Genomic DNA, 13,775 nt, shown 5'->3' with positions numbered 1-13,775 from the left:
TTGGAGTGGAGGTTGACAGCTCATGACCCTCCATGTAATAACCTTGCAATCTCCAGTTTGAGAACCCTTGTTCTACAAGAACACAGAGCTAAAGAGTTCTCAAATATGCCAAGCCCTGTGTACTCTTGGTAAAACAGCCTAATACCATAGTATAAATTAGGGACTGAACCTGCAACCCCTTAAGCATGCAGAAGTCCCACTTGAGTGGATGGAAGATTTGTGCGTGTTATCTGCAAGATCAGGTATTTAAAGAGACAGCTGCTTCCCATCTTAAGGTAATCTTAAATTCCCTATCATGTAGACAGTGAAAATGTACAGCAACAACCCAAAACATTTTAGAATAAGTTGTGATCTATTTATCATTTGATACATTTCTGCAACTCCCATTTCCAATAACACTTAACTATTTTCTTTCCATTTTTGTAATACTTTTAAGGATAAAAAATTCAAATCTATTGTCATGCTTGAATTGTCCTTTTCCTCACTGGATAAATATGATTTTACCTATGGTTCTGATGGAACTGAAATTAAGGCTCTTTTTATTTATTCCCGTATTAGTACCAAAGATCATGTTTGCATTGCTCTGGGAACAATGAGCTGCTGCTGCTTCTCATCTTTAACATGAACGGGATGTAGGGCACATAGCAAGGTGAGAACAGACACCTTAGGGTTACTGCAAAACAGCTGTTTAAAAGACATTTACATCTAAGTAACATTTTTTCATAAAAAAAGAAACATACTTTGCCTATTGGAAGATGTCTTATGGCTTGCAGGGGCTTCTATATTTTTAGGAATTTTTCTGTATCATGAAGAATTTATACCAGCATTAATTTTCTTTATCCTTGTTTATTTACCATCATCTCTCATTAATAAAAAGCTTCTTAAGTATGGCTGTGTCTAAGAATTATTTTTATAGTACAGACAATTATTAGAATTCTGTAATGGAAAGTTTAATTTTGTTTGTACTGGGAACGTGAAGCATTTTCTGGTTTTGGAAAGCACCAGAACCATTTAGGCCTGTGAGTTGCTTTTGTCAAATTCGAAGTATTTTGGGAGATGAAAGCCCATTATCACAAAGCAGTCCTTATTAAACATCAGTGCTGTGACATTACCCTGACTCTGAGTTCAGAAACAGGTGTGCTATCTGCACCACAAGTATTTAACAGAAAATATTTCCCCAACTTTTATTTCTTGAAGGAAACTGTGTATTAAATAATTTGATTCTACATGTCCATTACTAAATTCCCCCCAACATACACACACACACACTTTACAAAAGTATTTTTCATTAAACAACTAGTAGTTACACTGGAAATGGTTTGTTACTTGCTCCTTGATTATTCTTAATTATTTGGCACACCTTTACTGCTCAAAGGAGAGGTTATCTCCTTGCTGAGAAGATGAAATTGTCAACAAAGCAGCTAGACGATGTGATATGAATTCCAACAGAAAATGCATCCATCCTGAGGAACTCTCACTAACAAATTCTCACAATCTTCCATATATATCCAGCTGTGATCATGGGGTTCCCATCAATAAATAAAAGGTCAGTGCAACAATAAGAAGCAAACAGAATGGAGAAGAAAAGGTTTGATAGGCAGCTGATGGCATAAAAATGTCTTCATACTTGTAAATACTGACAACACGCTCTGATACAGGCGGTGAGTCTATGTCATGCCGAGTTATAGAACCTTTAACAGACAAAGGATAGAAAAAGAGATGAGCATAGCATGTGAATTAAACCACTTCTGATTTCTCTTTCTTTTCTGCTAGATAACCTCACCTCCTCTTATTGCTAGTTACTATACGAAAAGAAGGATTTTCATAAGTTTAAAATGGTGTTTCTAGCCAAATGGGAAATCTTCACAAAAACACAGCATTACATCAACAGTTAACCTAGTGCCAGAAGGTAAAACTCTGAATAAATCATACGAAACCTGAACTTTGAACAATATCCTTCAGAAGAATCAGGAACTGGTAATTTTTGAAGCATCTACAATCAATTTTAGCTTTTGGGAGTAGAGATAATCAAAAAAAGTAGGTAAGGAAGTTTTATATGACGTGACACTGCCCCCTTAATTTACATATATACACACACTCCTATTGTAAACAGAAATCTGAACATCTTTTGCAAACTATTTTAATTCCTTTTACAATGATGGAATAGATTGAAGAACGCAGTGGTGGCCACATACCATGAACTTACCCTGAATTGCTGGACCCCAAGCAAACAAATAGTACCAGCTCAAGTGAAGATCTACAATAGTTTCATCTCTGGGAACATACACAGGACGTTTAAATCGACAAGTCACACGGTTATTTTCAAAAATCCCTTCTTCATCTCTAGCTGGATTTCGCTGGATCTCTTTAGCCCACTGACCAACATTATAAAAGTGCTGTATTCGGACCCTTCCATTATCATCATGAACACAAGCCATAACGTCATCTCCGCCCTACATGGTAAGAAAGAAACGAGTCAGAGTTCTTTTACTTTTAGAAAGAAAACTCAACAACATGCAATAATTTTTTTCATATCCATAAAAATATTCACATTACTTAATTTTCACTATGAAAGCTGACCATAATAAAGGCTCTAGTTCCCCCTCTCATTGTACAAATCGCTGGATACTTCCTCCTGCAGATTGTGCAGCAAAAAGTCAATGGTAGAAAAAGTAAATATTATCTGTTTATGGGTATGCAAGCCACTTTGATTTTCCCCAAGACGTATACTAAATCCTAGTAGGATGGCAACTCCCTGACATAATTTAAGTAACAAGAAAGAAAAAGTAACATTTTTTTATTGTTCATATTAGGCAAACTTCCCAGATATTGTACCACAACAAAAACAGAGGAAGAACAGAACTTTTGGGGTGCAAAGTTCATTACATTAAATGTTATATAATCTAATCAACAGCAGGAAACAAATCTAAAATATCTGAAGGGATAATTGCATAACTGCACAGAATCCACTTTAATTCAATAGTTTTTTTGTAATTCCTTCCCTTATTATGCATCACCTAAGTGCAAAGTAGGAATTCAGTTAAATGGCAAATTTGCTTCTGCACATATTGTAGGCGGTGACAAGAAACACAATCTAAGAAACAAACAAGTGGATGAAAAAAAAAAGTGTTATGACAATTACCTGTGCAGGCTATTCACAGAAGTACTATATTCCTAAAACAATTATTCAAAAACACTGTTGACGCAGAAAAGACACTGAACCATTCAGGGCACAATATTACTTCCAAAAGTATAGCCCTCCAGAAGCATTAGTATCAGGAATAAATCTTAAAGTTTTGTAGGTTGTTGGCAAGTAAAGACTGGGTTACTATCAGTGTTGTAGATGTTAGTACTGGCTAACAACATACCCCACAGCCATAGTACTAATGTCATCAATGTGTCACAGTGAAGGAGGGAATAATGTCTGCTGACTTTATCCTTAAGCAAGTCTGTTCTTTTATGCATGTTGCAAGAGATTCATAATTGTCTTTGCTCACCTAATCCTGGTATCACAAACTGCTTTTGGGGAACAAAATGGATATGGACAAAGTAAGGGGTGGCACATTAATTTAGCTGCCACTGCTGTGTAGATTCTTATAAAACTGCTGAAAAATGGAAGAATTAGGTAAGACATGAACTTGAAAAGCTCCAGGTGCTCAGTATTATTGTGGGAGAGGTGGTGACTGCTACAGTCGAGGTTATATAAGGGCTTCCATTCTAACCTCCTGTTTTCAGTCACAGTTTTCAAAAACTTTCAAGGTTTGATTTTTTTTTATAAGTTTGAGCAAAAATTCTTCACCTCTAAGGACAAGGAGAGGTTTTCGTTTTGTTTTTTTAAATAGCATCTTCCACATTAAAAAACCAAACACAAAACCAAGTTAAAATGTTGTTTTGAACTATTCTGTAGTCAAAATTGCAGTGTAGCTCCCTAACACATCAACCCAATCAATTTAAAAAAAAACATGGATTTTTAATTATTTTCCTTGCCTAGTTGTTCTTGCCATATCATCCTCATCTGGAATCTTTCTACTGGTTCTCCTTTACATGCCACATTGAATTTAAACTTCCTAGACCTTTGTTGGTAAGGTTCTGCAGAACTCCACTCTGCCCCACATCTTGGGTTTTTTTTCCTATCAGGTTCCCGCACCCCATAACTCTGCCAGTGATGCCAAACATGATGCCCTATTCAGTTCCTTCTTCTCCACCCGTCTCTGTGCATTTTTTCCTACAGTGCCCCCTTTGTATGGAATGACCTCTCAACCTCGGTTCACCATGAACTACTTTCTCCTCATTTAAATCCCTCCTAAATACTGACTTCTTGCATTACGCCTACAAAAAGTTAATTCATAATAGTTATAGGTGAAACAAACAAACAAAGCCCTACTAATTACCCCTACCTCTGGAGTTCTCGGTGAGTCCAACTTCTATGTCTTTTAGACTGTAAATGCTTCAAGACATGGACTGTACTTATTTCTGAGCATAGTACAGTGTCAAGCACATTGTTGGCAATGAATAAATAAGGGCCAGAGTCTGACACCTTTGCTCACAAAGGGTGGCAACACATTCCACGAGTGGTCCCATCCACTTCAACTGGACAAATAGTGGAGTAAAGTACTATTCAGCATGAACAAGTGTATCCGAATATGGTTCTGAGTCAACAAATAAAAATAATAAAATCTGAACCTAGAGTTAATAGAAAAGGAGTACAAAATCTTAACGAGAGAGCGCACAAAAATGGAATGAGCATTATGCTATTCAAGACAAAGAAAGAGCTGCACAGGGCAATGAAGAAATAATCCATCAAAGAATCAAGATTATTTTCTTCCCTGGACTGTGTCTGGCTGCTCAGGCCAGAAACTGGGACTGGATTCCACTAAGGCAGAATTTTGTTGATGAGGAATGAGTGCTGCAGCCCTGTTGCCACAAAGCTCAAAGTCATTTACAACAAGCCCTACATATTCTAGGACACTCGTTTGGCAGGGAAATTACTGGGAAAAATAGATGAAATTAACAGATACAATAAGCAATAAAGACTGAAATGACAAATGGCATTGTAGCCTGATTAAGTGATGTACAGCATCTCATACATAGCAGGTTTAAAACCCAAAGCATTCACTTTAAAATTATGATTGTGCAGGGGTGCCATCTACTGGATATATGATAAGGCTGCATGTTACCACTGTTAACCTGATATAGACTAGGGGCAGATTTTTAAAGGTGCAGACAGGTCCTGCCTGGGAGAGTTAAGTGCCTATGTACTTTTGAAAATCCCACTAAGTGCCTATCTGGATCTTGAGGCTCTTAAATACCTTTAAAAATGTGTCCCTACAACTATTTCTTAAGACTCCATGACACATACTGGAGGCAGACTGATTAATATCTTTTATTTCCAACATAATACCGTATACATGGGTAGGATGGTAATGCATCTCCCCTCACATTTTCTTTGTGCTCCTCATTTTGGGCCTGATCCAAAGTCAGTGGCTAATATCAGTGGGAGTCTTTCTATTGCTTCAGTGGGCTCTGATTAAGGACCATTAAACACTCTCTCATTTTCCAGTGTATAGAGTCCACATGCAACTTTATAATTACACTTGCCCTCTGACTTGGGATGTATTACCTAAACACTATTTTCAGTTGCAGATGGGGGATATGTTTCAATATGCAATCAATTATAGGTAGCATTATAAACTGTGTTCTGAGCTTAAATACGTTAATGAGAATCACTATTTGTATAACAGAATTATATTCCTCAATTCTTGCCTTCCTCTTAAAACCCCAATAAAAGCAATGCTCTGAAATATAAAAATCACAGAAACAAGTATAAATATGAGGCAACCCTGTTTAAAAACTTTTTTAAAAAGCAAAAGAACAAATTGAAATAGGCTTGCTTTATATAGCATATATATTTAAATTAGCAATAATAATTTTCTCTCTAAATTCACCTGGCTTTTCTGGAAATGTGGGGTGTTGGTGGAGGAAAGAGGCAGTGGGCATCTCCTTGAGAGTTTAATGGTTAAGACCAGATTTATACAGTGGGAAAATAATTGACTTATTTAAGAAAACTTTACCCTTCACTAATTTCTGATGTATACTTTGCTCCATTAAACACTGGTACAGAAGACTTAGAAGACAAACCTGTTATTCTTGAATGGTTTTTTAGAATTAAATGGTGCAAAGTCATTAACAGTCTTGCATTCAACAGCAGAAGCCAATGGTCACTGTAGTCCTTCATTCTAAAGGGAGGTGGGGCAGTCCAGTGGCTAGGGAACTTGACCAGGCATCAGCAGGCCTGGGTTCCATTTCCTGATCCGCTGTCTGATTTTCATTTCCTCTCTTTACAGCTCTGCTTCCCAATCTGTAAAACTGGGGTAAATAATACTCACCCCTCCTTTGTAAAGTGCCGTGCGAACTAGAGATGAAAAGCACTATGCAAGCATTGAAGTGTATCTTTCTCTACATCTGCCACATATTTTTCCAATCCAATATAAACTGTGCCTATTCTAATACATAAAAGCTTGTATACTTGTTAACATGAAACATTAAATGTTGTTGGTCTTACCATTTTCTTGTCTGAAGAAAATCCTACTGCCACCCAGCCATCAGTGTCAGCACTCAACTCGAACTCGACATCGGCTCCTATTCTACGATAACTGAGAAAGTAGTCACAAGTCTCGGCATTACATCCAGGTTTACCATACCTGAATGAAATAGGAAAACAGAACATGTACCTTTTTCTACCATTCAGAATATGAACAGCTTTTTTTGTTATAGCTTACCTGTGTTTCTACATCAAAAACTTAAAGACGGCATGATTTGTTGTTAATGGTGGTTATCGCATAAATAAAATGTTCAGATATTGGTAGAACTTATCATTTCTATACTATATTGTATTTTGTATACAATACTATAAATTACAGTGTTAACAATAATTATCCCTTTATGGTAAGCCAGGGTAATGTTGGCTCATTATGGTGAACACTTATTCAGAGATGCAGTCCATTGATCTCATTGGGACTATTTACGTAAATGCTCATCAAGTGTTGAACAACATAATCCCTCATCATGTTGAATATCTGCAGACAACAAATATTTAGTAAAATGAATGTGTGACATTTACTAGTATCCCTAGTGAAGTCAAGTAACGTTTATAAACTGAAAGATGTCTACATTTTTATTCTACACCAACCTAAAGCATCCCTTGGTTTTTCCACAATCATCCACTCTAATTTTTGCAAATGGATCCACAGGAGGAGCAGTAGGGAAAGGGTAACCTGTATAATCAGAATAAACCACCATTAAATAATGAATGCAGAGAAATACATCCAAATATTGCCATTGTTATTATTTATCTATATTAGAATAGTATCTAAGAGGCCCCAACCAAGATTAGACCTTCATTGTGCTAAGCACTGTACATAAATTTAGTAAGAGAGAGAGTCCCTGCCCTAAAGAGCTCGCAATCTAACTAGACAAAACATGCAAAGAGTAGATAAGAGGAAGTATTATTGGGCTGGATTATCTTGTTTGCTAAATGCATTTTGAGGGATGAGGGTGTAGTGGAGCCAGAGGCCACTACACCTTATTCTCTGCTGGCAGAAGGTCTTTCCACAAGTCAGTTAGGAATCAGGGATCTGCAATCAGCTCCTTCCTAGTCCCTCCTCCTCTGCACTTGAGCTTTGTATCCAGTGGAGAACTGAGTCCATTACTTCCATTTTAAAGATGGGGCACCGAGGCTGTGACACATGGCCAGAAAGGCTTAAGCAGCTCGCAGGCTAAATGACCCAGATTAAACCGTTAGAGCAGGGGTGGCCAACCTGTGGCTCCAGAGCCACATGTGGCTCTTCAGAAGTTAATACATGGCTCCTTGTATAGGCAGCGACTTGGAGGCTGGAGCTATAGGCGCCAACTTCCCAATGTGCCAGAGGGTGCTCATTGCTCAACCCCTGTCTCTGCCACAGGCCCTGCCCCCACTCCATCCCTTTCTGCCCCCTCCCCTAAGCCTGCCGTACCCTCATTCCTCTCTCTTCTCCCCCCCCCCCCCGCCCAGAGCCTCCTGCACACCATGAAACAGCTGATAAGGAGGTGTGGGGAGGGAGCAGGAGGTGCTGATCAGCGGGGCTGCTAGCGGGCGGGAGGCGCTGAGAGAGTGGTGGGGGGGCTGCTGACTTATTATCTTAGGGCCTGTGCCAGTCCTCCAATCCTCCAAGCAGGCTAATAATGTCACTCATGCTACCCAGAGCACGCCCCCCCAAACTCCGCCACACATCTGCCTAAGACTCTGGGAAGGAGCCTGGATGGGGGAGGAGGTCTGGGGTAGGGGACTGGGGTGCAGGCTCTGAGAAGGAGTTTGGGTGCTGGGTGCAGGCTCTGGGCTGGGGCAGGGGTGCAGGAGGAGGGGGTGAGGTTGCAGGCTCTGGGAGGAAGGGGGGAGGGGTGCAGTCTCTGGGAGGCAGTCAGGGGGTACAGCGCTTACCTGGGGCTCCAAGACGGGGCGGGCCGGGGGTCCTCTGCATGCTGCTGCCCCCAGGCACCACCCCCGCAACTTCCCATTGGCAGCAGGGGGCAGCATGCGGAGGGCCCACCCCGCCACGGGGCCGTAGGGAGAGGCCAGCAGACACATGGAGAGAGCAGGCAGAAGCTGCGCAGCTCCACTGCGCTGCCGGTGGTGGCTCTGCGCCACTGTAAATTGCCCGGGGGACACGTGGAGGTGAGCACCTGGAGGTGGCAGGCGAGACCAAGTGAGAGACCTGGCCCCAAAATTGCTGGAGCCCCGTGGGCCACATTGGGGAAGTTCTCAGGCCGCAGATGGCCCACGGGCTGGAAATTTTTGAACCCTGATTTAGATGAAATGTGAGTGTGATAATGTCATTGTCTATGTGTCTCTTTAAAGTCTGTGATGAACTGCTAAATGGATAAATTACCTTACGTTAATCTGTGTAGTTAATCACCAGTAATGTTTGGGAAACAGAAGGTTACATCAAATGTCTATTGTTCATCCAAGAACTCTGTGTTGCCCAGGAACTGTATAAAGTATTCTTGGGATCTGATCCTTTCATCTCAGATCTGCTTGAGCTTTATTTTGAGGGAAGTTTGAGCCATAAGACTGAGATTTCCAGTCGCATCTGGATCACCCGGGGTATGAAACATTGGACTGAAATTATGGACTAATTCTAAGAATTCTTTGCAATTAGAAAGCTCACCATCTCTACTATGAAAATGATCTCAGAACGGTACTCATAAGAATTGGCTGTAAGCGTATATTTGGATAAGATCTGGAATATTCATTAACTTGGGAGGTAATGTGTCCAATCCTTTGGGACTGGTAGAACTTTCATATTTGACTTGGCTGTCTGGGGGGGAACCCAAAGGCTGGATTGCTATGTTTTGGCTTCCGTGTAACCAATAAGGTTATTCTAGAAGCTGAAGAATCTAAATATTGGACTATCCACCAGCTTTGGGGATTGTCTACCCCATTCTTTGCAGTTTGCCCTGATTTAAGCAATTTCAGTGTGCCCCTCCCACCCCCCGCCCCAGGGACCCTGGTCACAGAGGACTGGATTTTCAAAAGTATCTGAAGACACCTAACTCCTATGAGCTTTTAATGGGCATTAATCACCTAACTCTCTTAGGCACTTTTAAAAATCCCACTAAGAGAGAATAAGTGATTTCCTGTGTGACCTTAGGCAGTCTGTGGCAGAACTACACAGTGAGCCCAGGTTTCCTGAGTCTCTGTCCATACATGAATGTTAAAAGTATAGCGCTGTTAAACCAATATAGTTTCAGTTCACCAACCCAGATATGTACAGGGCCTTTTTGATTAATTCTGCATTAAGAATTAAAATGAATTTTATATTAAATCAAAAGGTAAAAGACGGTTTAAAGATAAAATACACTACATAAATCTGAACACAAAACAACCAGATAATGAAAAAGTCAGGGCTCCAAAACCAATGTTCACTTGTCCACTTGGCACCAGTACACTTTGTGGAATGAGGCTGAGTGAACATTGTTTTTGAAACCTTACATTTTGAATTTCCTGATCTTTCTGGGTTCAGGTTTTTGTTGGTATTTGAATTTGATATTCTTTTCCTCAACTGACATAAAAAGAAAGAACTAGCTGTGGTACTAAGAAGTTTTGCAGCTGCATTTTCACTTCCTCAGGAGTTTTAAGCTGCACCACTCAAGAGAAACACAACCCTCACTATAATACTATTGGAGCTATGCACTATTGCACCACTCAATAGTGCTGCAGGCAGCAATGTAACTAAAAGCTTTTACTTTACGCAAGCAAAGGAAAGTTTTCACTGCCTAAAACCTAGTTATTTAACTCCTTCCCTTCCTCTACATTTTCAAGCAGCTATACAACGTTCAGCCATACATTAAGTTTGAAGCTTTAAAGTTCAGCCCCATTTATTTTAAAATGTATAAAATATGCTCAATACATATCTAGGCACATATATATTTGACATAACACATGGCTTTTTAAAAGTTAAAAAATAATCAGAGACTTCTTCACCTCTTATGAAATTATACACCAGCACAGCCACTCCCCTCCCTGCTCAGGCAAAAGCCTGAGAAAACAAGATAGGCCTTTCACTGTGGCCCAAAGATCAGCTACTCATATTCTACCCAACCAGCAAGGGATGAATTCCTAAACTGACAGTCCTGCAATAGAATGTCCTTCCCCAACCTCCATGGGTTTAAACCTTAGGGATTGTCAATAGCTCCACCTCACTGGCTGATCTCAACTAATATACGGAACCTGTGGAATCCTGGAAGAGGAAGCCCTCCGGGCAAAACAGGCAATGGCCCCAAATCACCTATTGGGATTTCTCAGAGAGGAAAGAAAGAACTACTCAAGTGCAACACTGTCTAAAATAGCTATAGTCTGCAAAAAGGTCAGCGAAAATCTTGTCACAAATGAATGGAGGGCTTCTGACTGATCTAATAATCAGTGAGAATACTTTCCATTGCTAAGAGATCAGTGTGACTAGTACAGCTTTCATACCAAATCCAGGCCTAACGCCAGACTGAAAGAATGGGATGAGAGAAATGAGAAGTGTCTGCGGTTTCCAAATTGTCTTGCCACAATTTCTATCAATAATTTTTCCCCCAAAGGTAAAATTAGGAACAGGCAATTACTGGTAAGATTGCTATGGTAAGATGATGGCTTCTTAAACAAAACCCTAACAGTTCATGTGAAGGATGCTGGCAAGCAACCCTCCTTTAAGGAGTCACTAGCAGTATCAACGGATAATGGATGTAATACCTTTCTTGGCTAGTAAAATTAAGTAAAGGCTCCAACTCAAAAGCTGTAGCTAGAAATTCGGTGACTGAAACTGTCCAGGACTGTGCCAGAGAAGATGATGTATTTATCCCCTCCAGAAATGGTTTTGCAACCACAAAAGCAGCCATTTTTTTATTTAAATCACATCAATCTTGTCAGTACAGCAACTAGAAAACTTCTCATGGTGAGAAAGAACTGACTCTTGTATCTGAGTGGAGGCAACCAGACATGATCAACCCATCAAACTCCTGGAGATGCTCTAACAAATGGATTTCACAGATAGGGAAAAATCTTTCTTCACCATCATCATCATTTAAAACAATATTGCAATCAATGTGACTGTGTGATTTTTGTCAAGAACATTAGTCTCTATCCTATATGCTTCATCTGTCACAGGTCATCTTTATACCAAGGTAACCTGTGAAAAGAGAATGCTTGGCTGTCATAGCATAGATGGTTGAGGACAGAAGATGGACTGCACCTCAGAACCATTGATAAAATGGGCAGATATTCTGCTAAGAGAAATGTGAAACCTAACTAGGTCTTCCAATCTCTGCATGAGATCCAGTGCAACAGGTCTCCTGCCCAATGGGAGTACATGTGAGCCCTGATTTCAAACTGCAAGTGGTGGTAATAGAGACTTGGCACATTTAGCCTGAAAGGCTGTGTATCCAAGAGGATAACACTTGAGCGTGCTCTAGGAGAGACAAGGTTGTATTCCCTGCAAAAGAGCAGAGCGCAGCATTAGGCATCCCTGTGACCCCAGCACTGTTGCAGTGCCCGATTCCAAGTTCTTGCTCCAAAGCCTGAGGACACACCAGTAATGGTTACTGTAAACAGAGACGCGAGGCAGAGCTCTCAGCACCCCAGCCAAAAGGAAGGGCAGCTAGGAGGGATGCCCAAGCCAGGGAGAGGAGGGGGAGATATGCTCATTTTGCCCACCCTCTTTCCCATGATGAAGAGCATTTGATTGTCAATAGAAAATATGTCTGACACCCAAAACACAGCTTCGACCCACAGCAGGGCAGATTTCGCTCTCCCTCTTCCTTTCCCACGAGCCTCAATCTACTGCAACCCTTGCACCAGGCCTCCGACACTCCCCCTTCGGCACTCGCCCCCAGCTGAGCCTGCGGTGGGAGCCACGGGCCCTGCAGAACTGGAGCCGCCGGGCGTGGGGCTGGCTCCAAAGGTGCCCCAGAAAGGTGACCCAGCAGCAGGTCGGAGGCCCCCGCCCGGCCACAGCAGGGAACCAGCGCCGCCGGGTTACTAGCCAACGTGCTGAAATGACGCGGCTCCACGGGGCCAGGCGGCTCCACGGCACAGACCGCATCGCACAGAGACAGCGGGGCGACGGGGGCGCAGACCCGGCCAGGAGCGGGGCGAGAAGGGAGCAGCCCATCCCCCCACCATGGACCCTCCATTGGCCTTGGTGCAGCTTCCCGCTCCCGATGCCTCCAGCTCCCTCCAATCCCCCTCTCCCCCAGTGTCCCAATGCATTCTCCTCCCCCGCGCACCCAGAGCCATTCTCCCGCTCCCGTCGGTGCATGCTCCATTCCCCACCCCCCGTGTCCCAATGCATCCAGCTCCATTCTCCCTCCCCACCCCCACCGTCCCAGTGCATTTCAGCTCCACTCCCCCCCCCCCCCCGCCCCTCATTCCTGGATGTTTCATCCTCCCCCGTGCATGCAGCTCCTTCTTTTCCTCCCCTCGGGTGCATGCTCCATCCCCGCGCCCGTGTCCCAGTGCATTTAGCTCCATTATTCCCCTCCCTCCTGTATATGCTTCACCCCTCCTCCCCCCGTGCATCCAGCTCCATTCGGTGCATGCTCCCCCCCCACCCCCCGGTGCATTTAAGCTCCACGCTCCCCTTCATTCCTGCATGTTTCACACCCCCCGCCCCCCAGTGCATCGAGCTCCTCTCCCTCCCCTCGCTGCATGCTTCATCCCCCAGCTAACTACCCCCCTCCGGGGGCCCGGAGCATCTCACGGGGCCGGGGGTTGCGGCTTCCCCCTCCTGCCCCAGCAGGAGGCTCCCCACCCCGCGCCCCCCGGCCTCCTCACCCTCCTCGGAGAGGTAGCGCAGGTCGTAGAACTCGCTGGCGAAGGTGCCGTACGAGGAGTCGTGGTGCTGCCGCTGCGGCTCGTCCCCGGCCCCACGTTCCCCGTCCCCGCGGCCCCCGCCCCGCGCCCCGCCGCTCTCGTCTGCCGGGCTGGCGGTGGAGGCTGCGGGGCCGGCGAGCAGCAGCAGCCAAGCGCCCCAGCGCAGCGGAGACATGGCGGCCCCGCAGCCGGGAGAGGCGCAGAGCGAGGCGTGCAGCAGCAGCGCCCTCCTCCGCCTCCGGCTGCTCGCGGCGTCCTGCGAGGGGAGGGGCAGCGGGCTCCTGGGGGCCCTGCGCCCCCCAGCTGGAGTGGGGGGCTCCCGGGCCTCCCTCCCCCAGTGACCCGTGCAGAGAGCCCCCATGGCAGCGAGTGGTTGATGAGCAAG

At 43.6% G+C, this 13,775-nt stretch overlaps 1 protein-coding gene across 1 annotated transcript; it reads right to left on the bottom strand.

The window, feature by feature from the left end:
* Positions 1 to 637: 637 nt before the first annotated feature.
* On the bottom strand, positions 638 to 13,565 carry FRRS1L (ferric chelate reductase 1 like). Its single transcript, XM_045004117.1, has 5 exons — positions 13,352 to 13,565; positions 7,190 to 7,274; positions 6,563 to 6,701; positions 2,207 to 2,453; positions 638 to 1,691 (listed from the first exon to the last, which is right to left on the bottom strand). Exons 1-5 carry the CDS (start codon positions 13,563 to 13,565, stop codon positions 1,519 to 1,521), a joined length of 858 nt encoding a protein of 285 aa, XP_044860052.1. The 3' UTR covers positions 638 to 1,518.
* Between the last annotated feature and the right edge of the window lie 210 nt (positions 13,566 to 13,775).

This window comes from Mauremys mutica, chromosome 2, assembly GCF_020497125.1.
Source record: "Mauremys mutica isolate MM-2020 ecotype Southern chromosome 2, ASM2049712v1, whole genome shotgun sequence".
Classification (NCBI taxonomy): Eukaryota; Metazoa; Chordata; order Testudines; family Geoemydidae; genus Mauremys; species Mauremys mutica.
The sequence above is the reverse complement of the archived record's forward strand: the minus strand, read 5'-3'. Positions and strand labels throughout refer to the sequence as shown.